The sequence below is a fragment of the Nelumbo nucifera genome, chromosome 5, assembly GCF_055504915.1.
Source record: "Nelumbo nucifera cultivar China Antique chromosome 5, China Antique-T2T, whole genome shotgun sequence".
Taxonomy (NCBI): Eukaryota; Viridiplantae; Streptophyta; class Magnoliopsida; order Proteales; family Nelumbonaceae; genus Nelumbo; species Nelumbo nucifera.
The window spans coordinates 5523123-5548380 of NC_142653.1; the positions used below are offsets into that span (position 1 = coordinate 5523123).

The following is a 25258-nucleotide window of genomic DNA, read 5'->3' on the forward strand; positions in this document are numbered from 1 at the left end:
CAGAACCGCCACTGCTCTCTTTGTCGGAGCCATCTCTGTAACTGGAGATGGCGGTGGCAGGTGGCCGTTGAAGTGCGGTTGTCAAGCGTCAGATCCCAAGTCAGTCAGGTGCGCCGCCCCTGGATACGGACTCCTTTGTTGTCAGGTACGGTGTGGTTGTTCAGTTCGGCGTCTTGGAGGCGAAGTGCTGGAGTGGTGTGCGAGGTGAAGTGTTGAGTTCGGATAGAGGTGTGGCCCGAACTACCATGGGGCAGGCCAGTTCGTCATCGTAAGGCTCGGGGTCTAAGGGAGAGTTCGGGCTCCTTACGGGGAGTTCGGGCTCCTTGTAGAGAGTTCGGACCGCTGGTTCCTCTTGTCGGAGCTCGCGCCTTAGGCGTGCTGTTGTGCCGAGCTGTTACCTTTACCACGTGTTAAATGGTTACGAGGTCGGGCCAAATCTTCCTTCATTAGGTATAAATGTAACCATGTTTAAAAGTTTAATATAAGTTTTCTTCTAAAAAAACTTCACCCTCCCAAATCATTAAATAATATATCAAAACCAATCAATGTGCAAACAAGGATATTAACATAATTCTCATGGATTTTTTTAAGGTCCGTTTGTATAAATTAATGATACTATCTTGTAAATTTCATGACTCTATGATCTTTTAAGGTCCATGGGTAGGAAGTTGCGTAGCCGTGGTATATTCAATCCCATGGCCGACGGGGACAAAGTTGGATATATATATATATATATATATATATATATATATATATATATATTTACTTAAAAAGATTTTTAATGGTATGATTTTCATTCTTTTAAATGAAATACTTTATTAATTACAAATTTAATTTAATTTTTAGTAAGTAACTTAATTTAATTTTTAAAAATAAATAATTCAAAATAAATTTATAAGATAAATAATAAATACCAAATATAAATATGTTATTATTTACGAATAAAATCTCATTTAATATCTTAAATCAAATTAAAAACAATAAATTAAAGTGGATTTCAAATAAAATAGGTGAGAATAAATTGTCAATTACAAAGATACAAGGCCAAATACGGGGGTCATTCTGTAGGAGGAACACGGTTGTTAGTCAAATCCTGCGATCATGGATTGATCTACACCACGGGCTAAAATCTCCTCAATAGATTTCACGCAACTCTCATTCATTGATCCTGTGTTTCACCTATAAATTTTATCTTATGTAACCTTTTTTTTACCGTTGTAGTATACCGCTCGCGGCTGCTTGCTTCTCGGCTTGCCGCTGCAACTCCGACCATCAGTGCTCACTTGCTTCTGCAACTTCAACCTTGCTGCATCAAACTGCCAGCGGTAAGTGCTCCTTCTCCAGCTACCCTTGGCTTCTTTTCTTTTTCTTTCTTTTGTATTCTTTTTCTACAAACATACGTTGGTGTTCGTATTCTACTTTTTTGTTTTTCTTAACTTTTCCCGCCCCTCTGGACCAAAGATTGAGCCTCATGGAATAGTTATTACAATGAAAAAAATCAGCATGATCTTGAATGAATATCTGTTTTCTAATATTTATTATAAAAGAAAATTGGGTTGCTGACTTGGTAAAAAATTTGGGAATGAAAAACAATGTAAAAAATCAGCATGATCTTGATCGTTGTGTAATGAAATTTGTTGTTTGGATATATAATTAAAACATGTTTTATGATTCAACAGGATCCCAAGTTTTATGCAGTTGTTTTTCTTCAAACAAATAGTTTTTAATCTTCACAAAAGCATTAAGCAGAAATAGTAACTCTAAGAGTCAGGGGTCAATAGGGAATTCTTAGTTTGGGGATACAGGGGTTTTCATTGTAATATTATAGGATAAGATGTGACTGTATGTCATCCAAATTATACTCCATGCCTTTTCCTACTGTTCAGTTTTGTGAAAAGTTGGGTTTGTTGAAATTATTTTCTATCAAATATCATTAGAAAAGACAAAAAAAAAAAAAAACTCTTAAGACTGGGTTTATATAAACGGAAAAGTACAGATACACACGTTGCAGAATTCTGAATTCCAGCCCCCCTTACAACTAACCATCTCCCCCTATAAATCACATCCTGCCCGTGAATTTGACATCAATTCACGGTCAGGATGCATTCCCCTGTACTTTGGGCTTAGAAAATTCTGATCTGGGCTGATTGGTACTTCTCCCTTATATAAATGGCCAATAGCTAGAGGGGAAAAAACATTACAGAATATACATAAACAAACAAAACAAAAATCATTTTAGAAAGCAGATAAATCCCATAGAAAAAAAACCAATTAACCATATATACAAAGGCTTAAAAGTCTCATACTGAAAGCTGGAAAGCCACCTAGAGAGAGAGACCAGATGGAAAAATGATAAGAAACAGAAAGAAAAATGTGGGTCTCTTGGCATAAACCAACAAGATAATTTGGTGAAGACAAGCAGTTTATGCACATACTTCAACCTTCAAAGCATGGTGGACATCAATTTTACAAACTTCATAGATCCACTTACATCTTGGATTATGCTGAATACATCCTTGGTGGCCAATGGTATAATACCTGGAGAATTTTGATCTCCCTGACAAATAAATAGGTAAAAGAGTAAAAAATAAGATATAAGAGCTCTGACTTCTTTCTTTACCGGCAACAATTACAAATCTGAGCCATTGACCCATACTCACAGGGATAAGGGAAAAGGAGTTTTTATCTATAACTTTTACCCATCTATCCGGATAATAACCAGTAACCAGCCTTTTCTCCTTGTATTCTGCCCAACCAAGGAGAAAAAGCCTTATTTCTGGGAGAGTCAAATGCAACCTTAGAAACATTATTTTTGTTTTTCTAATTATAAACATTATTATTCTAGTCAAAGTTCATAAAGAATGTTGCAAAAACACTTGATCTGAGACAATGAAATATGGAAACTGATTTTCTAGTCAAGATGTTTAGGCTATGTCTGGTGTGATAGAAAATAAGAGAGAGATAAAGAAGTTAAGAACTTTGAGTGCATATCAATACAGAGTGGAGTGCAAGGGTGGATTAAACATGTGGCAACTTTAGAGGGTGCGGAGTTTGAATGACCAACTGCACCATCCACCCACATTGCAGAAATAGAGTTGGTCGTGTAGGGAAGGTACTAGGAAACCTTTTCACAGGAGTCATCACTATTTGGATAATCTAATTCATAAAGGTGATACAGGGGCCCACTTAATGGACGGTTGGAAACAATAAAAGGACACCTGAACACCAGCATGAAGTGAAATCATTTGATACTGGCACTCTAGCATTCAAATTTACAGATTCATCATATAAAATTATCATGGGTAGAAAAGAAAAAAAAAACTTAAATTTAGATCATTTCCTAAAGCCTTGAAGGTAGCTATTTGGATAAGCTTTTGCTATCATTTGATACTGGCACTCTAGCATTCAAATTTACAGATTCATCATATAAAATTATCATGGGTAGAAAAGAAAAAAAAAACTTAAATTTAGATCATTTCCTAAAGCCTTGAAGGTAGCCTATTTGGATAAGCTTTTGCCTTTATGTTGAGTATTTGGTAAAAATTACTTTAGAAAGCATTATAATCTGAAGTCAAAACACAAGCCCCAAGCCACAAAGCCTAAAATTGGGATTCTCATCCAAGCACAGCCTAATCTGCATACAGGCCAATACTCAACAGGGATGTGCAACTTCTGCGGGCTTGGATTGAAGATTTGATATATGGGCTCAGCTCAAAGGCCAAAACATGATTTTGTGATGGCAAAAAAGAAGAATTTTTGGGTACTTAGGTTTTGGGTTTATGGACACAGAACCTTTTGTTCCTTACTCAGATTTTCTTGTATTTTCATGCATTTTTCTGCAACCTTCTGCAAATTCCATGCATTTTTCTGCAAATTTCATGCATTTTCATGCATTTTCTGCATTTTTTCTGATTTTCTTGTAATTTCTGCAATTTTCTGCAAATTTCAAATATTTTTTGCAAAAATATTATTTATTATTAAATAATATTAATATTATTATATAATTATTAAATTTTGAATATTACTTTTATTAATATTAATTGTTATTGATATTATTACTTATTATTAAATGTTATTAATATTATTATTAATATTATAAAATATCATTAATTTTACTTCTCATTTATTATTAATATTAATGTTATTATGTGTTATTTAATATTATTAATTATTAAAATTCGTAGTCATTTACTATTATTATTATATTATATATATTATAAAAAAATAAAATATTATTTTTTAATGATTAATGATATGAATTATTTTAAATGTTGTATGAAAAAAGTGTGAACTGAAATGCACCACACCTTATAGAATGCCCGTAGAGATGTGGTGTGGATGAAAATACACACCCTTTGTTGTTGGATTGCGATTTGCGAAGGTAACGTTTTCTCCCGGATCCAACGTGGTGGTTGACGCGAACGTGTTAGCATCCATCTCCTCCACCGCTTAGCTCCCACCCAATAGCCAAGTGGTGACTGGTGGATGAGGCCTGAAAGAGATTCCAACTCCATTGGTATTTAGTTACTAAGAACTAGGAAGAAAATGGCCTAATCTCTTTTTATTATCAGAGAAGAAAGCGAGAAGTCAGGGAAGGACGAGGAGAGATACCCTGATAGCCCACGACTCCGACTCACTTGCTCAGCCGTTTATCTGAATCTGACTCTGACGTGGAAAGTCGGGCGGGAGAGCCGTAAGACTTTGATGAGTTGTGTCGTGGATGTGCTGGAATTCCGATTCAGTCCTCACAAACGGTGCTTACTTAACCAACTCTTCCATACATCGTCAAAATGTTAGCCGCCACCGGCATCATCTTCTATTATTTATCAATGCCTTGTAGCTTTCCTCCTCTTATTTTCTTGTTCTTCCTGCACCAAAGTTTGGTTTTCTTCTCTTCACGTGCTGGTTTCTTTACATCCTCTGGAGCGACATACCCCCACGGGCTCTCTCTCTCTCTCTCTGCCTATCTTGAAATTTTGAATTTTGGTGGGAACTGCAACAGCAGTAAAACGGAGAATTCATGGTTCCAAGTAGTATGGCCCTCCGCAGTTTGATAAACTTCTCCAGATTTGCTTCGACTTATTCGAAGGTGGGTTAATTTTGGATTGGAAACTTCTATATTATCTTGGAATGCCCTGAAGACTTCTCTGTTTCAAACATTAGTTTTATTCATTTGTCTTCTTCTTTCTGGGTTTTGTTGAATTTAATATCTTCAATCGTCCGAGTTTGATATGGAATCTGATCCCAGAAAAGGTACACTTTCTCTTATTTGGCGTTTTGATCCTGTTTTGCGTGCTACAGCTTCAGTGCTTCACGAGTCTTTTCTTTCATTTCTTTAACTTGTGCAGTGATCCCACGCGCGCTAAATCTAATAGAGCTTCAATGCCTTTACACTTTCTACTTTCTACTCCCACTCCCCACCCACCGGGTAAAACTGGTCACTAGAAGTTGCTCCATTGAAAAAAAAAAAAGACAGAGTGGAATATTCCCAATAGAGGAGGGAAAAGGATTTATAAAATGCTCCCAGTGAAAAGTCACGCTGGTTCAGTCGTTTATTTCAAATTCATGAAAAACAATATGTTAGATAGATAAATAGATAATTGGTGTTCTTCTCAAAAATCTATGCTAGAAATTTTACGCTGTTGTGATTCAACAGTCCATACTTGATCCATTCCATGATGTTGGTCTTTTTGGCAGCATTCCTGTCATCTTTTCGATTATAAATCAGGACCAGATGAAGGATGAGGTCTTAGTGAACAACATAACCCAATTGATCTCTTTTGTGTATCTTTGCAGCTTGGAGCTTATTCATCTTTCACATCTCAGGCTTCACCAGTAAGTGAACCCGCTACTTTCAGGTAAGTGTACTGTTATGAAATGCCATGCTAAACAATAAGTTATCAATGCTGTAATCACTTGTAGCTAGAAACCTTCGTCTTGGTTTTACATATGGAAAGGGAAGCTCAAAAATAAAAATAATTTTTGGTTTGTTTTGTTTGTTTACTTCGTATTATGTTGAATGCATGTTACGATGTTTCTGCTGTCAAATTTTTATTGTTAATCCTAAATATTTACAGAAAGACATTGTAATTTGTGATTTCATTATTACCTTGTTTTCTTGGAACTTGTTAAACTAGATTACTCACTCTGTACTTTTAAAAGATTTCCTGAATTACTCATAATGATACTTGAATTAGATGGGGTTTCTTGAGGCCCTGTTTCTTTGTTCATCCAATTTTACATTCTTGTATTGCCTAATTGTCATCCTGATTAGAACTAGCAGAATTAAGTTTCAATCAATCATGCCAATGATTCAGATAGTCTGTTTGAGTCCATTGCCTATGAATTGGCCTGGAGTGCAGTTTCTACCAGAGACTCATGTCCAAGTTGTTTGTCTTCTATTCTTTTCCATTCAGCACTTGGTTTTTTAAAACTTTTCTAGTGGAACTAATCTTTCTTCTTGAAAAAATAACAGTGATAGGGGAGAAGACAAGTATGCAAATGTGAATTGGGATGAACTTGGCTTTGGCCTTGTGCCAACTGACTACATGTACATCATGAAATGTTCTCTTAATGAGAATTTCTCACGTGGTGAACTCAATCGCTATGGAAACATTGAATTGAGCCCATCATCTGGAGTTTTAAATTATGGACAGGTCAGTAAATTCTGGCTTCCCTTTTGAAATTCAAATAGGCATGGATTTAGTTCTTCTCCATGCATGAGTTACGAACAAAATGTTGCTCCATGGAAATCCTTCCCTGCTCAGTAATCAGGCCACCCATAAATGTGGGGAATTTCTTGTTTAAAAATGACATATAGACTTGATACAAAATATGTTTTGCATAAACTTTAACATAGAGCCTAAGCGATACTACAAACTTGTTGCCGATTCTAAAATGTAAACTCCAAAATAGGGACTGTTTGAAGGTCTAAAAGCATACAGGAGAGAAGATGGCCGACTCTTCCTCTTCCGCCCTGAACAAAATGCTTTGCGCATGAAGATGGGTGCTGAAAGAATGTGCATGCCATCCCCCTCAGTTGATCAGTTTGTTGATGCTGTAAAGCAAACTGTTATTGCAAACAAACGCTGGGTAACTCCTCTCCATTTTACATGTTGTTTTCTTTAAGCAGAAACCTCTTGGGTTTTCAGTATTTGTTTCCAAAAGAATTTTTTATTGTGCATATCTGCAGTTGAAATTCCTTCATTTTTCTATTTGTAATTTTAGTTTTTGATTGAAATCAGGTGCCTCCTCCAGGGAAAGGGTCTTTGTATATTCGGCCTTTGCTCATAGGAAGTGGACCTGTTCTGGGTTTGGCCCCAGCACCTGATTATGCGTTTCTAATATATGCTTCACCAGTTGGCAACTATTTCAAAGTGGGGTTCAGTTTTTCGTTTAGTTAAGCTTTGACTAAGAAACATACAAGTGTCAGTAACTTCATTGTTCTATGTATAGGAGGGTTTGTCACCTTTGAATTTGGTGGTTGATGATGAGTTCCATCGTGCTACGCCTGGTGGAACTGGAGGGGTGAAAACGATCACTAACTATGGACCTGTAAGTAAGATCCAGTAACCGACTTACCAGTAAGGCATGAGAAATGACAGTATAGTGGACAGTTGGCTGCTAATCATATCTTTAACTTTGATTTTTTTGCTTTCATTAAACAGTGAAGATTCTTAGCATCTCTTACACTTTACCAAGGGAATTTTACATGTGGGGGAAAAAAGAACATGTATTTTCCTGGTTATGGAGAATGAATATTTTAAGGCCCTTTTTCTCATGTCTAGGTTCTAAAGGCACAAACTCGAGCAAAGGCAAAAGGGTTCTCTGATGTCCTTTTCATTGATGCAGTGAAGAAGAAAAATCTTGAGGAGGTCTCTTCTTGTAACATTTTCATTGTGAAGGTATTGATAATTGAATAGCCAGTGGTTTTATTTCATGTTACTTTTTTCATCTTTTCTCATGTCATATTAAAGTTGTTCCTTAAACATCATAATTCATGCATAATGTGATTACCATAAGTTATGCTTTGCATCTCATTTCTCTACAACTGAGAACATTTTGTATGCAAACTTCTCATTATCAAAACCAGACTGGGTTACTTGTCATCAAATTGGTTGTACCCAATATGATTCCCATTATATAATTATATGTTCTCAATGTGACAACACTCAAAAAGTTCCCTAGTTAGATTTCAGTGACTTGGACTTTGATCAAGTTCCAAACCTTTTGTGTAATCTCTGTTTAACTTCTACATTTTTATATGTGGGATATGCAAGTTTCCATGGATTTAGGGCAATCCATATATGCATTTTTACTTGGTCCTTTTATTTCCTCTAATGTAGATTTTGGGAGTTGAGGGAGACAAATTATTGGAGAAAATTTCTATGACATGGTAGTGTAGGGAATCTTGATTAGAAGGTTGTGGAAAGGGTAAAAACAAGTAGCCTTGGAGAGAGAAATGATTTCTGTACTATCTGCAGGTCACCAATGATCTACTTGGCATTTATTTGTTTCTTTTCCAATAACTATTTTTCACTAAACCTCTTACTGGTGGATCATGTTTACACAAACTAGTTCTTAGGTCTTTATTTTCTATCTTTACAGGGTAGTGTTATTTCAACTCCAGCTACACATGGAACTGTTCTGTCTGGTATCACTCGGAAAAGCATCATTGAAATTGCTCGTGATTATGGATACCAGGTAACCCATCCTGTTATCACAGAATGCTTATCTTTTTATTATTCTGACTGCTTAAATTTATCAATACAATTTCTTTTACTGGAGCCTTGGTGTTTCAGTTTTCTTTATCATGGTGCTGATCCCTTGCATGGCATATTTACAAACTGCATATGCCTGTGAGTTGCACAAGGGGGAGGGGTGGTATGAGAACAAGTATGAATGCCAGAACATTTTTGTATAGTCTATGGGTGCCAGAGAATTGAATTGCAATTCTTGAAATGATTAGGAAGGATAAACCTTAGAAGCATATTAGGGTGGTTTACTCCTAACTGTAAGAGGTATTTCTAGAAGATGAAATTGAGCTTCAGTGCTGAAGCAATCAGTGTCAATTTCTCAAAATATTACAAAGCAAGGAGTTTCACAACATGTGGTCTTGTTTTTCTGATAAAGAATTTGCTGGCAGTTCAAATCATTTATCCTAGAAGAACCTTAATATATTTTTTTCCTTGTTCCTTGAAAGAGGTCTAGCTCGATTTTATGTGGCTATTCAATAGAACTTTATACGATCTTTATGAACTTGATCAGGTTGAAGAACGTTCTGTTCCAGTTGATGAGTTGATTGATGCTGATGAAGTTTTCTGCACAGGAACTGCAGTTGTTGTTGCTCAAGTAGGGAGCATTACATATCAGGGAAAAAGGTAAACAATCATATTGATTGTGGTTCTTAGGAGAGGATCATCCATTGAATTGATTCATGCAATGGTAAAGTCTCAAGATGACAATTGTGAGAACTTGGGTTTGAGTCTAAGAGCAGCCACTTTGTGCGAACATTGCCAAGGATTGGGTTCATATCCAGCCACCATTTCCAAGGGCCTGGATAGCTAGTACCAACACTGGGTAGTGGCCCTTTTATATTATGGTTTTTAGGACAAATAATTTTCAAAAGGAAACAGAATTTGTAGCTTCAAGTTATAGAAATAACTGCTCCATTGGAGCTATGACATGAATTTTCTAAATTGGTTGCTGATCAACAATGAATTTCCCAAAAAATGTCTCCATGCGCCTATCAAATAAATAAAAGTTAAAAGACTGATACTTGAATAGATTGAGTAGTCTGTTTGATGCTTCATATCTTAATAATCTATAACTAACTTTTTTGAGCATTCGTTCAATTTTTGTGCAGATTTGTGTACAAAACTGGAGCTGGGACAGTGTCACAGAGACTGTACTTAAACCTTACAGGCATTCAAATGGGTCTTGTTGAGGACAAGAAAGGTTGGATTGTTGAGGTTGATGGAGCCTTCTCTTGAGTTGATAATAAAAATGAAAAATGTGGTTCACATTATACAGAATGTAAAGGTTAACATGACTGTCTTTTACTTTTAGGGTAAATCTTTTACACTACCCCTACTGTTCAGCATAATGACATGTGGTATCCTTACTGTTTAGCTATTGTTTTGCGGTATCCTTAAGTTTTTTAACAATTGTTATCGTCGTTAAGTGTTAATGGAAGGAAATGAAATGTCAAATTTGCCTTTTATTATTTATCAAAATTTCAAAATAATACCCATCTGATAAAAAAAAACCCCTGATTTTCAGGTTTTTTCACCGGGGCTATTCAACGAGGCCCCGGTTTTCTGTTGAAAGTTGCAGCGGTCCCGGATTCTTTGGCTAGTTGGACACCTTTTAAGCAAGCCAAAGCTTCTGTCTGAATAGGAGAGGTGCAATTACACAATCCAAAGTAAACAGCCCTGACCCAACCAAAATGATTCCTTACAACCACTCCAAAAGCAGCTAGTCCCTCTTTAACGGAACTTCCATCTACATTAACTTTCAAAATATTTTCCTGAGAATGCTTCCAAATAGACTCCGAGCTATTATCTACAAGCACTTGTGAAGAATTTTGCCATTTGTTCAGCAAAATAATCCTCCTCTCCTTCCAGTAACTGTTACAAAGAATAAAGAAAGTTCTTGGATCAGGCAAGATATTTTCAAAAACAAGTCTGTTTCTACCTTTCTAGACAATCCATAAAATAATAGCTGTTTGGGCTAATACAAAGCAAAAGAAGCAACCTGGTCTGTTCTGTAATTGAAATTCGAACCAAACCAGACAAGTTTAGTATGGTTACACAGAAACAAAGCATGGAGGACTGATTCAATTAAAATTTTGCAAACATGAAGGAAATTCAGTCATGAGCCAGCCCCTTCTTCTATCCAGTCATGCGTTCAAGTACTGTTCAACTTAAGAAGAAATGGACAAAATTAAAGATGATAAATGGTCCTTGATATCTTTGACATGTATTTGGGATGACTTCAGCCAGGTAAAACATTTCTAAGAATTAGGCATACCAAGAAACATTCCGGCTGCCAAGAGTCTATGAGTTCCATAGATAAAATAATCATATTAAGAAGCTGAAGCTTTGTAATTTAGTGGCAGGTTCCTGGCTAATTACTGCAGTCGGGCGGGCACACAGACAGAATAGTCCCAGTCAATGTGGAAAAATTTCCAAAGTGATAGATACATATTGTTGCACAATTATCAATGTATGCAAGAAGAATGTGGATGATCTCAAATAGCCTTATCTAAGGCGAACGCCCATCTTGCTTACTTATCTCAACAACGTTTCTCCGGTTATGTTTTTGTCCTCATCTCGTCTGGATCCAACAAAATAAAATAAAATAAAATAGATAAGCAACCAAAAACAAGGAACAGAGATGGGAAGCTCCACCTTAATTTTTTTAGAGAGAGAGGAAGCCCCCGGCCACGTGTATGTTGACAAATGGACTCACTGTCAACCGGCTGGCATGGCAGTCATCCACTCTACTTTTGTCATGTGCAATAAAGGTTCTGATTAGGACGACACGGCATGGATCAGGGATGATGACTAGGTTCCAAGTCCGCTACCAACTACCTGTCTGTCTTAGTCATTGATCATTTGGTTGGCTCAGCGGTCAATGTGACCCTCCCGCTCCAGCACCTGCTCCGGCAGTTTAATTATTGGTTTACGTCAAGATACCCACCAACTGATGACGACGACGGCGAGCATCGTTGACGCCAACAGGATGAATCTTGACCGTGAATTGATACCGAATTCACAAGTAGGATGCGATTTATAGGGGCTACTAATAGACCATGGGGCTGTAATTTCAGAATTTTGTAGTGGACTGCAATGTATTTCTCCGGGATTAAAATTTCAAGTTTCCTACGGCACTACAGAACGGAATGTATCTCAACAACACGTGTCGTCTGATGGGTGGAAATACCCGTGTCGTCAACCTCATAAAGGGTTGTGACCAGTGAGGTGAGGTTGATGCTTCGATAATTACACTTAAAATTGTCTGGCTGGCCGTGAATGAGACAGACCTATTGTTTCAGCTGCCACATGTACCGCGCCAGTCTTTCCCCTCCTAGTTTGTTTGGCGGGACTATCCGTATTGAAAACAAACTCCAGGTTACACGGAAATCCTCCACCTGGATAGTTGGGAGACTTTGTGGCCCAGAGAGCCTTGTAGCGGTTGCCCAACCCCCCAACGCAGATTTTGTCTTTTGGGCATGACCTTAAAAAGCCCAGTTTTTGGGCCCAATCAAACCCTAAAGCCTAAAAGCAGGGTAGGCAGTAGGCTGCGTGTTCGAGGCTTGACTGCTGCTACTTTCTCCAAACTTTAACCTTTGATAAAAGTGGATTGGTGTGATCATGAGTCATGCTCATGGATGCCTCACTGTGAATATCCCAATGCCAATGTTCATATTATCATATATCCGTGGGTTAAGTTTAATATCACAGTGAAAATTTTAATTAGCTAGGACTAGGAGTGATATTTGATTAGAAAAGATGTTTAAAGAGTGATGGATCGGATCCCATTCCCACTTGCTGCTTGAAGAAAATTCAAAACTCATCATTCAGGACATTAACAAGAAGATCAAGAAGACTCCAGGAGTTATCATCGAAGGCATCGTTGTAGACATTTGGAGACTAGTGGAGAATAGCGGGGAGATGGACGAGTGCAGTCATAACATGCTAGGGAGGCAAACCAGCTAGTTGACCTTCTCGTTAATTTCGGTCATAAGGGTATATAAGATTTGAAGAAGATTGCTTGAATAAGATTGAAAGACTTGACTTGAAACTTGGAAGAGAGAGAGAGAGAGAGTACAAACTAATCAAGACAAGGAGGGTGACCTAAAGTAGTAAATACAGTTGAGATTCAGGAATGAGGAGCTTCCTTCAAAGCTCCAACTCAAGGAGAGTGACCTAAAATAAAATGATAACCAGGGGTCTAATTTCAGGCAGGGTTCATCTGTTGCACAGGTTTGAAGGGGCCGACCCAAGGCCGGTCTATGTACACCCCCTACTAGCTGTGGCAGTTATAAACAGTTTGTTGGGTTGGGCCGGGCTTAGCATAGGGGGTCGTATAAGGGACATCTGGCCCAAGATGGATTTGGGCCGGTATGGGCCACCTATTGCCGGACATAAATGTATGATTAGGAACATTCAAACAATGCCAATTATACATATTCATTTGGTTGTATAACATCCACCGATCCACGCATAATCTTCCAGGTGTGTTTGAACACACTGGAATATCTGTGCAATTCCACCCATACCAGTTCTTTTTGGTATGATCGTTTTCTATTAACTTCTTATTGATTAATTTTTTTTAGTAATGCGTATTGATTAAATTTGAGAATTTAATAATGCCAATGGGATTGGATTTAGATGCAGTTGCATCCATAAGGTTGTGCTTGGTTGCAATGCAAATAAATTTGCACTGATGCAAAATTATGGCAGTGCAAATAATTCAAGTGTAAATTCTGATCTATTTTTGTTTCAAATTTTAGTTTATTTTGTTTGATTTCAGTGCAAATGAAATTAATTAAGACATAAAGCAAAATAAAATAAAATTAAATGAGAATTTGCATTTTTTTTCATTTACACTTTTTATATTTGTATTAATACAAATAAAATTGCACTCGAACCAAACACAGCCTAAGTTGGATTACCCACAAAGAGTCAAAAGACGATACGTACACGGTACCCAGTAGGCCAGTACCCACAATACACTATCCGCACCGCACATCAGGAATTAGTTACGACTTACGAGGGTTTGTTCCCGCGCGCGCTCCAAGTTCCAACTACATGTTCATCGGCTTCTAGCCTTCGAGATAAGATCGGCGCCCCACAGGACCTCTCACCCGTGAATTGAGAACATCTGGGAGATGTCTCAGTCTCAATTCACGGTGAGATGTGTACGTGAGGCGCCAATGTGATCTCCTAGCCTTCTACACGTTATATTGCAGTGATGCATAACTTTTACAGTTGTCAGTTTCACTTCAGCTGTTCTTCGAGCACCGCTACCGGAAATCGGAACTACGGAGCCCGCGTTCTGTGCACCCGTTAACGGGACTGGTAGATTCAAACGTGTGAACCTGTCAATTAGATAAAGACACGTCCATGGGGCTCGGAGATTCAAACGTTAATGGGACTTTGGTCATTATCTATCTGGACGTGTCCGGTCAAACTGGATGCAAAAATTCATCCCGTTTCAAGTTCGTTCCTCTCTGGAATTCATTTGGCCTTCTATGGTGTCCTCCATTCCTCTCCGACTCCACCCTCTTCAGTCAATATTATTTCATGGGCTTTGAAACACTCCAAACCTTAAATTCACCCCGTTTCAAGTTCGCAAGTTCTTCTCACTCAATCTCAAAAGGTTTCCATCTTTCGCTTCTTCGTCGTCTTTAAATCCGTTGGATTGGGACAGAGAAGAAATAAGATGGCTCAGAGAAGAGTAACGATGGTTCCACGAAGAGCAACGATGGATTCGTAAAGAATCGTGCTGGAATTCAGAACAAGAAGCGCTCTTCCGAGAAATCTCTGAGTTGAAACTGCGAATTCAAGCCCTAGAATGCTAGAATTCTCTGCAAGGAACTTCAATGTGGAAGACAGTTGCCAACATCGCATCACTCCTACAGGCATTGATGGATGCCGAGCTGAATTTGCCGAAGCAAAATCGAATTGCCGAGAGTGGTTCAGGGCCGACGCCAATGCTATTGGGACTAGTAGCGAGAAGGTGAAGGAGACGATTGTTGAGGAAGTTAGGATGTTCGAGAGCAACAAAGAGAACAAAAAGGAGGAAGAGCAGGAAAAGAAGGAGGTTCGATCATTGAGAATGGGATCAGAAGGTGAAGACGTTCAAGCAATGCAGGTCTACGTGCGAAATGCATTTCTTTTGTGAAATTTAAGAAAGAAAAGGCGAGTTTTAGTTTATTTAATTTTCATTTGAAAAGTTGCTTAAAAGTTTTAGTTTGTTCATCTACGAGCTGCACAACTTTTTTTTTAGTGTTCAACACCCCAGAACATTGAATATAGTCGTTGCTTCATGCAGAAGAACAAGAATGTTCATGAATGAAGACAATATGGTGAGGGTGGTAGAAGGATTGGGGTACCATGTGATTAGAGCTTCGCCTAATCAGATGGTGAATTTACGAGAGATTTCTAATGTGTTGAACAGATGCAATGTTCTAGTGGGGGATCACCGGGTAGGACTGACGAACATGGTGTTCTTGCTGGGAGGAGCTGTGGTGGTAATAGGTGGTGGGATGGGGTCTGGAATGGGCTTCTAAAGATGGCCGGTGGGATGCTTGGGTTAGGGCTCGAAGGAGATGAAGAGATGAAGACAAGAGATGGGGAGAGGAGAGTTCGAATGATCTTAAACTTTCAAAAAAATCATACTTTTTGAGTTTTGTGTTTTTGCGGGTGGTTGAACCAGGTTTATTGAGCTAAAAGTTAGTATTTTTCAAAATGTCAACGTGGTCGCCTGTGATTGGCGGGTCCACGCGTCCAGTGCACCCATGGGTGGACATAGGGAATCACTATTGAAATGGGAGAGAGCAGTTTAAATCATGTGGACTTGGTGGTGGAGAAACCAATTGCCGAGGTGCCAGTGGAGCTGCTCGTCTGCAACTGGGAGTTCATGTGTTGCATGATAAGTCACTCTTCTTCACTGAGTTTGTAGGGAAGGAGGAAGAGCAACATCTTACCGTTGATCACCGGTTGATCCTTTGTTGTTGGTGTCGGATGGTATTGGTTGCTGATGATCTGGTAACTAGGCTAGGTTTGGAAGACAGAGGGGTTTGAGTTGAGTTCTAACATGAGAGGGAAGGCTAAATCGTGTTTTGTAGCCGGTTCAACCAGCCGAACCACTGATAACGGAGAAAGTCTCCATTAATTCGCGGTTAAGATTGATGAGATGAGGTATTCGCCTCTTATTGGTGGGTGCACTCGTCCAATGCACCCATGGGTGCACAAAACGAGCATGGTGGAAGACGAACTCTGCCGGCCATCGACAACCCGTGCTAAGTGGAAGTATGGCAGGAACAACAGGGAGAACAAAGGGTTTTTTAGCCAGAAGGAATGGAAAGGGCATCTCAAGTCCGGGCATGCAGAGCATATGAAAAGGAGGGAGAGGAAGAAGAAGAGGAAGACGTACAGATGCTTGTTCGGACGATTTGTCCCTCATTGCCGGTGGCTTCGTCGGTTACCGTGGCGCCGGTTGGAGTTGAAGGTGCCGGTGAGCATGGAGGTGCTAGCGGTTATCGTGAAAACAGATGAATGAGTTTTGTCTTTTTGCGTCAAGTTGAACCGGATGGAATTGATTGACGGACCTCCAAACTTCACCATTACACATTCAGCGCCGAGTTTGACGTGGCCGAAGGTAATTGGCAGATGCACTCAACCAGTGCACAGAATAATATTGTAGATGCCAATGGGCTTATGGACCTACAAAGCGTGATTAATGCCATATTCGGGGACAGCCCAAGCCCTATGCATTTGATGGATTCACCCAAGAAGTAAATCCAAAGAGTCTAGCTCGTGCAAAACGGTCCCTCACATTCACTCGAGACGAAGCTAGAGAAAAGCTCTCAGAACCGAAGCGGGTCAAAACTTAGTGAAGTAGAAAACCTCACATAGAGCTCGACAGGATTGGGGAAAATTGATAATCAGAACCATGATCATGATGTCCAGGTACCTCCTTTATCTTCTAAACCTGCTAACTCTGCTTACTTTCTGGAAAACTTTGCTCCATTGATTGCTGATGAAGGAAGATTTGGCCCGACCTCGTAATCACTTAACACGTGGCAAAGGCAACAACTCGGCACGACAATATGCCCAAGGTGCGAGCTCTGAAAGGAGGAACCAGCGGTCCGAACTCCCCACAAGGAGCCTGAACTCTCCCTTTGACCTCGGGCCTTACGAGCACAAAGGGCAACAACCCGAACTGGCCCACCCCAGGGCAGTTCGGGCCACACCCTATCCGAACTCAAGACTTCACCTCGCATACCACTCCAGTACTTCGTCTCCAGGCCGCCGAACTGAACAACCGTACTTGACACTAAAGGAGTCCGTACCCTGAGGCGGCGCACCTGACTGACTTAGGATCTGACGCTTGACAGTCGCACTTCAACGGCCACCTGCCACCGCCACCTCCAGTCACAGAGACGGCTCCGACAAAGAGAGCAGTGGCGGTTGCCTGCCCTAGCAGAGGTGATGACACCCGAACTGGCAGAAGTGCAGAGGTAATGATACTCGACTTGACAGGAGCTTGGGAGTGAGTGCGTGAAGTGGTTATAAAAGGCTCTCTTCCCCCCAAGAAGGAGGTATGTGATAACTTTGCACTATTAGGTTTTGATCTTGCCTTTGAGAGAATACTAACTTGAGCTTCGGAGCAATCTCACCGAGTTCCTCCCCGGAGATTCCTCACCTTCTTCTCCATTTCAGGCACCTGTTGCTCCATTCAGGGTGAGGTCGTTGATAGCTAGGACCGGCCGGATTGTTCACCATCAATTGGCGCCGTCTGTGGGAAACGCTTCTAAAAGCCTCCCTCTAAAACTCTTATGACCCCTTTTTTTCCAAGAAACCCCAACACTCATGGCTTCTTCCAGCATTGTCGGACGTAGCACGGAGATGAACGCCCCCGGGGAACAACTTTAAATCCCCGTGGTGTGCATCGAACATTTCACCATTCCCCTTTTTGTGGATGGGATCCCCAGCCTGAATGCGCCACGAACAGTGGCGCTAGTGAACCTTCCCGTCGTGAATGTCCCCCTTCCTCTACCTGTCGAGACAACCTTTACCGAACCAACTACTGTTCCCCTGGCGACTAGCCAGAGCCAGTTTGACGACGTGATGCAGTGCATGCAGGTAATAAAAGCACAAATGCAGCAGTTCCAGCAACACCAAGTACTGCACCACCTCTCTTAGTATCACTATCAGCAGCAGTTCCCCCAACTGCCTCCTCTGAACCAACCATAGCTTCCACCTCGGCACCCTGCTCCAAAGCCGGACGCCATCACCGAGGAGAAGCCTCCCAACTTCAGACCCCCCCCCCCCCCAAGAGCCAGGCCTCATCCCCGGGCCGAGGGGAAAGAAAAACCACCCCCGCCAAGTTAGTACCTCGGCACTCCAAGTCTGAGCTCCCGCCCACAGAGAACCGATTCAGCGTCCTAGCGGCAGACTACCAACATTCCGGACCCATCAAGCTCGGCAACACAGAGGCCAGCAGCGTCAGTACCAGGCCCACTCAGCAACGAAGACGCCAGCGAAGTCGCCGAACTGCCACCCGTATCCTGCCCGAGCTCAGAGGTAAAGAAGAGACAAGCTCGGACGAGGTAAAAGCTGCCCCTATTCTCTCAGTTCCTTCCCCCCTCTCATCAGAACTCCTTGCAGTCCCCATGCCCAGAGACTTCAAACTCCCCCCTTTAGACAAGTATGATGGATCCGTCGACCCCAACGACCACGTCGATGCCTTCCAGTTCCAAATGCACCTAGCAAGGGCCAGTGAATCGTGCATGTGCGTGGCCTTCACCACCACATTCAGGGGGGTGGCCCGCACCTGGTACAGGAACCTGGCCCCCAGATCAATAAGAAGCTAGACCTAGTTCATGCAGGTCTTCACCGCACACTTCGTTACCAGCAAGTGGTGCCCTAGAACCGAGGAAAGCATCTTCGGAGTAGTCCAGAGGGAAGGAGAGTCCATCCAGGGCTACATCAAGCGGTTCAATGACGCGTGCTTGCAGATACCGCGACTAGACCCTGCGGTGTAGCTCGCGGCGGCCAAGAGAGGAGTAACACACAAGGAGTTCAAATGGCACATGGTATCTAGCCAGTCCGCGACCGTAGCCGAATTCCTCAAGCTCGCGGATAAGTTCATGAGAACAGAGGAAGTGATCAACCAAAGGACCGAAAGCGGGATCGAGAAAAGGAAGAGGGAAGGCGGGCCCTCCAACCCAGACGACAGAAGAAAAAACCCAGCCCGGGAGACGAAGTCGAGCTCGCCATTTTGAGCTAGCCAGCCCGCGACCGTAGCCGAATTCCTCAAGCTCGCGGATAAGTTCATGAGAACAGAGGAAGTGATCAACCAAAGGACCGAAAGTGGGATTGAGAAAAGGAAGAGGGAAGGCGGGCCCTCCAACCCAGACGACAGAAGAAAAAACCTGGCCCGGGAGACGAAGCCAAGCCCGCCATTTTGAGCTCCCTTAGCAGCTCGGACGGACTACACACCCTTAAACACAAGGCGGGCTGAGATCTTGATGACGATCAAAGAACCCCCATACGTAAAATGGCCACATCGCCTAAAAGGGAACCCAAACGAGAGAAACAAAAAGTTGTATTACAGTTTCCATAGAGATCACGGTCATAGTACCGAATAGTGTAATAATCTCCGGGACCAAATAGAGGGACTCATCCGTTGCGGGTACTTGAGAAATTTTGTACAGCATAATAATAATAATAATAATAATAATAATAATAATAATAATAATAATAATAATAATAATAATAATAATAATAATAATAATAATAATAATAATAATAATAATAATAATAATAATAATAATAATAATAATAATAATAATAATAATAATAATAATAATAGACAGGTCGGCAAGGGGAGCACGGTAGGGACGCCCCCGAATCCAATAGCAGGTCGGTCGAACCGTCGCAAAGACAGCCTCCGGAAGAGAGGCCAGTTCGGGGAACCATCCACGTGATAGTGGGAGGTTCGGTGGTAGCAGGTTGTACTTCGGCGGCGGCCCGGGCGTTAGTTTGCGAAGCTGCCCGAGAAGAACAGAACCCTCCGAAGAGGTCGAAGATAGAGGAGCCAATTTTCTTCACGGAAGATGATGCGCGAGGGGTCTACTACCCTCACGATGATCGCATGTCATAAAACTAAGGATCAACGATTTCGAAGTCAGGCACGTACTTGTCGATTCGGGCAGCTCGACGGACATTCTCTTCAAATCGGCGTTTGACCAGCTTTAGTTGCAGAGAAGCGAGTTGAAGCCCGCAAACACTCCTCTGGTGGGCTTCAGCAGAGAAGAAGTCAGGCCCCTCGGGAAAATAACAGTACCTGTAGAAGTTGGCACATGGCCTTGTGCGGTCAGACTCAACCACGATTTCCTGGTGGTCGCGACTCCCTCCCCATACAATGCCATAATAGGGCGGCCAATCACGCATGTCCTACGGGCAGTGGTCTCCACCTACTACTTGGCAATGAAGTTCCCTACAGAATTCGGTGTGGGGGTAGCGCGGGGCGACCAGCTTGAGTCCCGCAAGTGTTATGTTGCCGCCCTGAAGGGAAAAACCAAGGTGGTCGACGACCTCGAATTGGAGCGGCCTATGAAGCAAGGCAAAGAACGAGCTACGTCCACAGAAGAAACGATCGCGATCCCAACTTCAACTGCGGACCCAGCACGGACGCTACAGATCGGTGCTTCTATCCAGGAACCTCTACGATCAGAACTGGTAAGTTTCTTACTTCGAAATTTAGATATTTTTGCATGGTCCGCGGCCGATATGTCCGGCATTGACCCTAGCCTTATAACTCACAAACTTAATACTGACCATGTAGTTAGACCCATTAGACAGAAGAAACGCAACTTAGCCCCAGAGCGTTGGAGGGCGTTCGACGAGGAGGTCAAAAAGCTCCTCGCAGCAGACTTCATAAGGGAAGTTCATTACCCGAGCTGGGTAGCAAACCCAGTACTGGTAAAAAAGGCAAACGGCAAGTGGCGCATGTGTGTCGACTACACCGACCTGAACCGAGCTTGCCCGAAAGATTGCTTCCCCCTCCCTAGAATTGACCGCCTAGTGGACGTGACCTCGGGACATGAGTTGCTAAGTTTCTTGGACACCTACTCAGGTTACAACCAAATCAGGATGGACCAATCCGATTTGGAAAAAACCACCTTCATAACCGAGTTTGGCCTGTACTTCTACAAGGTCATGCCCTTCGGACTGAAGAATGCTGGGGTGACCTTCCAAAGACTTGTGAATAAGCTGTTTCAGCCCTTAATTGGCACGAAGATAGAATGTTATGTAGACGACATGGTCGTCAAGACGCAATTTTCGCATGAATTAATACAAGACTTACATTCTGTCTTCCAAATTCTGCGTCAATTTAGCATGAAACTGAACCCAAACAAGTGTGTCTTCGGTGTCACCTCACTGACAAACCTCTGAGACAAGTCTTACTCAAGCCCGAGGTTTCCGGTCGGCTGACGAAGTGGGCCATCGAGCTCAACGAGTACGACCTCCAGTATAAGCCATGAACTGCTATTAAGGCCCAAGCCTTGGCAAACTTCATCGCCAAGTGCACGTTCAGCCTCGAAGTCCCTAAGCCGGTTGAGCCCGAGATCCCCAGTTCGGGTGAGTCCGGAGCTCCCAAGCCAATAGAGTCCGAACCCCGTGAAGTAGCAGCTAGGATGGCATCTCTCCTAGTTAGGCCAAACGCGAATTGGGATGAGAAGCCTTGGATCCTTCACGTAGATGGCTCCTCGAACCAACAGAGCAGCGGGGCTGGAATAGTCCTGCGCGGCCCGGGTGACACGAAATTGGAATACGCACTACGCTTTGAGTTTGCGGCATCCAGCAACGAGGCGGAGTATGAGGCATTGATAGTCGGGCTGAACCTAGCGCAAAAGGTAAGAGCAAAACACATAGTTATCTGCAGCGATTCTCAGCTTGTGGTCAACCAGGTTACGGGCGAATACGAAGCATGTGAGCTAACTATGATTGCCTACTTGGCAAAAGTAAAGGAGGCTCTGCTCAACTTCCAGTCACACTTCATCAGGCAAATCCCGAGGTCAGAGAACACTAAGGCCGACGCCCTGTCCCGGTTAGCCAGCATCAGTCACAACGCCATGAGAACCGTTTACATAGAGGACTTACCTCGGCTTATCATTCTCAGTGGGGCAGAGGAGGTCGCTCCCGTCCTTGAAGCAGAGCCGAGCTGGATCGACCCACTCGCGAGCTTCTTGCTAGATGGAACCCTCCCTGCGGACTGCAATGCAGCCAGGAGGGTGTAGCGCCAGGCAACCAAATATGTCATAATAGACGAACGGCTGTACCGACAGTCCTACACGCTCCCCTACCTGCGTTGCTTGCGACCTGCCGAAGCCTAGCTCGTACTCTGTGACACTCATGAAGGGCTGTGCGCTGGACACTTGGGGGGTAGAGCCCTTTCCCAAAAGACATTTCGACAAGGGTACTACTGGCCAATGATGAAGGCAGAGGCCATTGAGCTCATCAGAAAATGGGACAAATGTCAGAAGCATGCCAATATCCACCATCAGCTTGCCACCGACCTCAAGTACCTCACCAGCCCATGGCCCTTTGCACAATGGGGCATCGACCTGCTGGGGCCATTCTCGCCAGCAACAGGTGGGAGGAAGTTCCTAGTGGTGGCGGTAGATTACTTCACAAAGTGGATAGAAGCTGAACCTCTTGCAACAGTTACAGCTCGAAACGTACAGAACTTCTTTTGGAAGAGCATAGTATGTCGCTTCGGGTTACCTCGGGTACTGATCTCCGACAATGGCAAGCAGTTCGAGGATATCAAGTTTCAGGAATGGTGCCAAGATATGGGGATTCGGTTGAACTTCACATCGGTCGCGCACCCGCAGGCAAACGGTCAAACAGAAATAATGAACAAAGCTATCCTTCGCGGACTGAAAGTGCGACTAGACCGAGCTAAAGGGTTGTGGGCGGACGCGCTACCAAGTGTTCTATGGGCTCACCGAACTACGGAAAAAACCACCACGGGAGAGACCCCCTTTAACCTCACCTACGACACTGAAGCGGTAATCCTGGCGGAGATTGAAATACCTACACTTCGACTAGAAGTATACGACGATCAGACAAATGGAGATGAGTTACGTACCAACCTCGACCTACTGAACGAGGTAAGAGACCTCGTGTACATCCGGACCGCAGCTTACAAGCAAAGAGTAGCTCGGTACTACAACGCCAAAGTAAAAAATCAGAACTTCCGCGTCGGCGACCTGGTCCTCCGTAAGATCATGGCACTCGAGCCCGGCGTGGGCAAACTTGGACCGAATTGGGAAGGGCCCTACCGAGTAAAGAGAGCGCTCGGGGGAGCATACGAGCTCGAAACTTTAGAGGGCAAACTTATACCCCGAGCTTGGAACGTCGTTAACTTGAGACGATACTATCTATAGATCACCAAGCGAAGTGGACTAAGTCGCTACCAGAGCCTTAGGGCTAGGATGCCGAGCTAACAAGGACCTCGGCATGGGCAAGCAAAGGCAAAAAATGCCAACCAAAAGCTTAGGCAAAGTGCTAACAACGAACTAATAGGGGCATCGGCATATGGTCAGTTCGGAAATACGGCCAGTTCGGAAGAAAGAGTGACCAACACTTAACCAAAAGAAAAGCATTCCATTGCAAAATACTTTGTGTACATTTCCAAAAAAAAAAAAAAAAAAACAGAAGCGAGCTCACAGGCCTGGAGTTACTTCTTCACCATCAAAAGGCACTTCAACGATACCCGAAGGTCCTGCCTCATCCTCAGAATCTGGCTCACCATCAGCAGCATTGGCCATCTCCTGAGTAATGTGCGAAGTGGTTATGGCGCTAATATCGAGCTCAGGGTACGTATTCCGGATCATCCACCAGCTTAGTTTAAAGCCCCTTCTATACGAGCCCACCATCAGGTCGTCAAAGCGTGACGTGGCGATATATTCATCGACAGCCTTCTTCTTGGCATCCTTGATGCCCTAAGAAAAGATCTTTGTCATCTCCCTAATATCCTCTTGAAGGTATTCAACCTGATGTTGCAAGTCCAGCCTCAGGTCTGCCATATGCTTCACCACCACTCCCATGGCCTCGGTATCTCTCTGAGACCTCGCCAGCCTGGCCTATGCAGCGCGAGAAGCCGCCTCAGCAGCTCGAGAAGCCGCCTCGGCAGCGCGGGAAGCCTCTTCGGCAGCTCCTGCCTGCCTCGAGCTCCTTTCCGCTAAGGCCGCCAAGGCATGGATAGAAGAATTCACCTACCAAAAGGAAAAATAACGAATGTTCAAAAGAGCAATAGCAAAAAAGATGATGACAAAGAGCCCGACAAGAAATCGCTGACTTACCACCATGGCATGAGTGGCAGCACGACAAGCTACCTGGTTTAAAGGAAGCTCAGTCCATGCCTCGACCTCCTCAGGGTAAACGACCTCCCTACTTTTTTGAAGAGCGTGGTTCGGAAACAACATGCTCCTGAACTCGCCTTGACCTCTCGAGCCTGAAGGCCCAGTTCGCATATAAGCAGACTTAGTGTAAGGAGCCCCCGTATAAGCAGCCTCGGCGTAAGGGGCCCCTGCCGCTTCTTGTACTGGAGGGGCCATCTCGGGCTCCCTGGGAGGATCCACTGGCGGGTAGCCCGGTACCTCGGGCTCTGCATCTCGGGGCAGCTCGTCACAAGTTCGTTTGGCGACTCGCTTCCTCCTCTTCATGACGTGAAACAGGTTCCTGCCACGAGTCTTCTCTGCATCCATTGCACCTGCAAATAGAGCTCGGCATCAGGAAAACGAAAGAACAGAGCAAAACAAAAGGCAAGCCTCTAAGGAACCTACCCGAACTCAGACCGGCCTCAATGAGCTTGGCCTCCGTTAGATAATGGTGGCATTTTAGCCCAAGCCGTGTCCATTCCCGGAGGCCCTTCGCCGTCTCCTTATCAAGCGTAACACCGGCATCAGAGGCAGCCATCCCCCACCCGGTTTGGAATGGCCACCCCAATGCACTTCGCACCCCGAAGTAGTCCCGTTTCCACGCCGGGACCTTGTTGGGAAGATCGTGTAAAAGCTTAAACCCCGGGCGAGGAGACAGGTAATACGCCCGCCTACACCCGGGAAGGGGACCCACTTGCTTCTTAAGCATTAGAATGGAAGAAAAGATCTCCAGGTCTAAAGGCAAGATCTGTTTGCAAAATAGGGAGATAGTCCCCACCAAGTTACGAATAGAATTCGGGTGAAGCTGGCCGACAGTAATGCCGAAGTGGTTCATAACCTCGACAATGAGGGGGTGGAAAGGCAGGCGCAACCCAGCGACGAGCTGCTCCCGGAATATCACGATCTCTTCGGGACCGTGTTCCCAAGGGAAATTGCCCGAGGGTATAAAGTAAGTGTACTCCCTAGGCAAGTTGAACTAGGTAATAAGGGAGTGAAGCCCTTCAGGCATCATGGTCGAGGGCCCAAACTTGTCTAACGTCCGACCTCGACGGGAGGAGGACACCAAAC

At 43.2% G+C, this 25258-nt stretch overlaps 1 protein-coding gene and 1 long non-coding RNA gene across 4 annotated transcripts; one reads left to right on the forward strand and one right to left on the reverse strand.

The window, feature by feature from the left end:
• Positions 1-1953: 1953 nt before the first annotated feature.
• Positions 1954-4442, reverse strand: LOC148791198 (uncharacterized). Its single transcript, XR_016076525.1, has 2 exons — positions 4308-4442; positions 1954-2557 (listed from the first exon to the last, which is right to left on the reverse strand). It is a non-coding gene; the product is annotated as an uncharacterized LOC148791198 (long non-coding RNA).
• A 138-nt stretch (positions 4443-4580) lies between these two features.
• Positions 4581-10227, forward strand: LOC104589134 (branched-chain amino acid aminotransferase 2, chloroplastic-like). Of its 3 annotated transcripts, XM_088888597.1 has the most exons (11): positions 4583-4754; positions 4880-5089; positions 5797-5858; positions 6476-6656; positions 6916-7092; positions 7245-7376; positions 7456-7554; positions 7788-7904; positions 8608-8703; positions 9268-9380; positions 9866-10227. In XM_088888597.1, exons 2-11 carry the CDS (start codon positions 5021-5023, stop codon positions 9990-9992), a joined length of 1173 nt encoding a protein of 390 aa, XP_088744723.1. In that variant the 5' UTR covers positions 4583-4754; positions 4880-5020; the 3' UTR covers positions 9993-10227. The 3 variants fall into 3 exon arrangements, with proteins under 3 accessions (XP_010245645.1, XP_088744723.1, XP_088744724.1); XM_010247343.3 differs by lacking the exon at positions 4880-5089 and having other exon boundaries at positions 4581-4754; XM_088888598.1 differs by lacking the exons at positions 4583-4754; positions 4880-5089 and adding an exon at positions 5186-5253.
• The last annotated feature ends 15031 nt before the right edge of the window (positions 10228-25258 follow it).

Excerpts from the sequence above, each read along its gene's own strand:
- LOC104589134 (XM_088888597.1), top strand. The coding sequence starts at position 5,021 with ATGGTTCCAAGTAGTATGGCCCTCCGCAGTTTGATAAACTTCTCCAGA. Across the intron at positions 5,859-6,475 it reads AGTGAACCCGCTACTTTCAG|TGATAGGGGAGAAGACAAGT; the intron begins GTAAGTGTACTG and ends AAAAAATAACAG. Across the intron at positions 7,555-7,787 it reads CGATCACTAACTATGGACCT|GTTCTAAAGGCACAAACTCG; the intron begins GTAAGTAAGATC and ends TCTCATGTCTAG.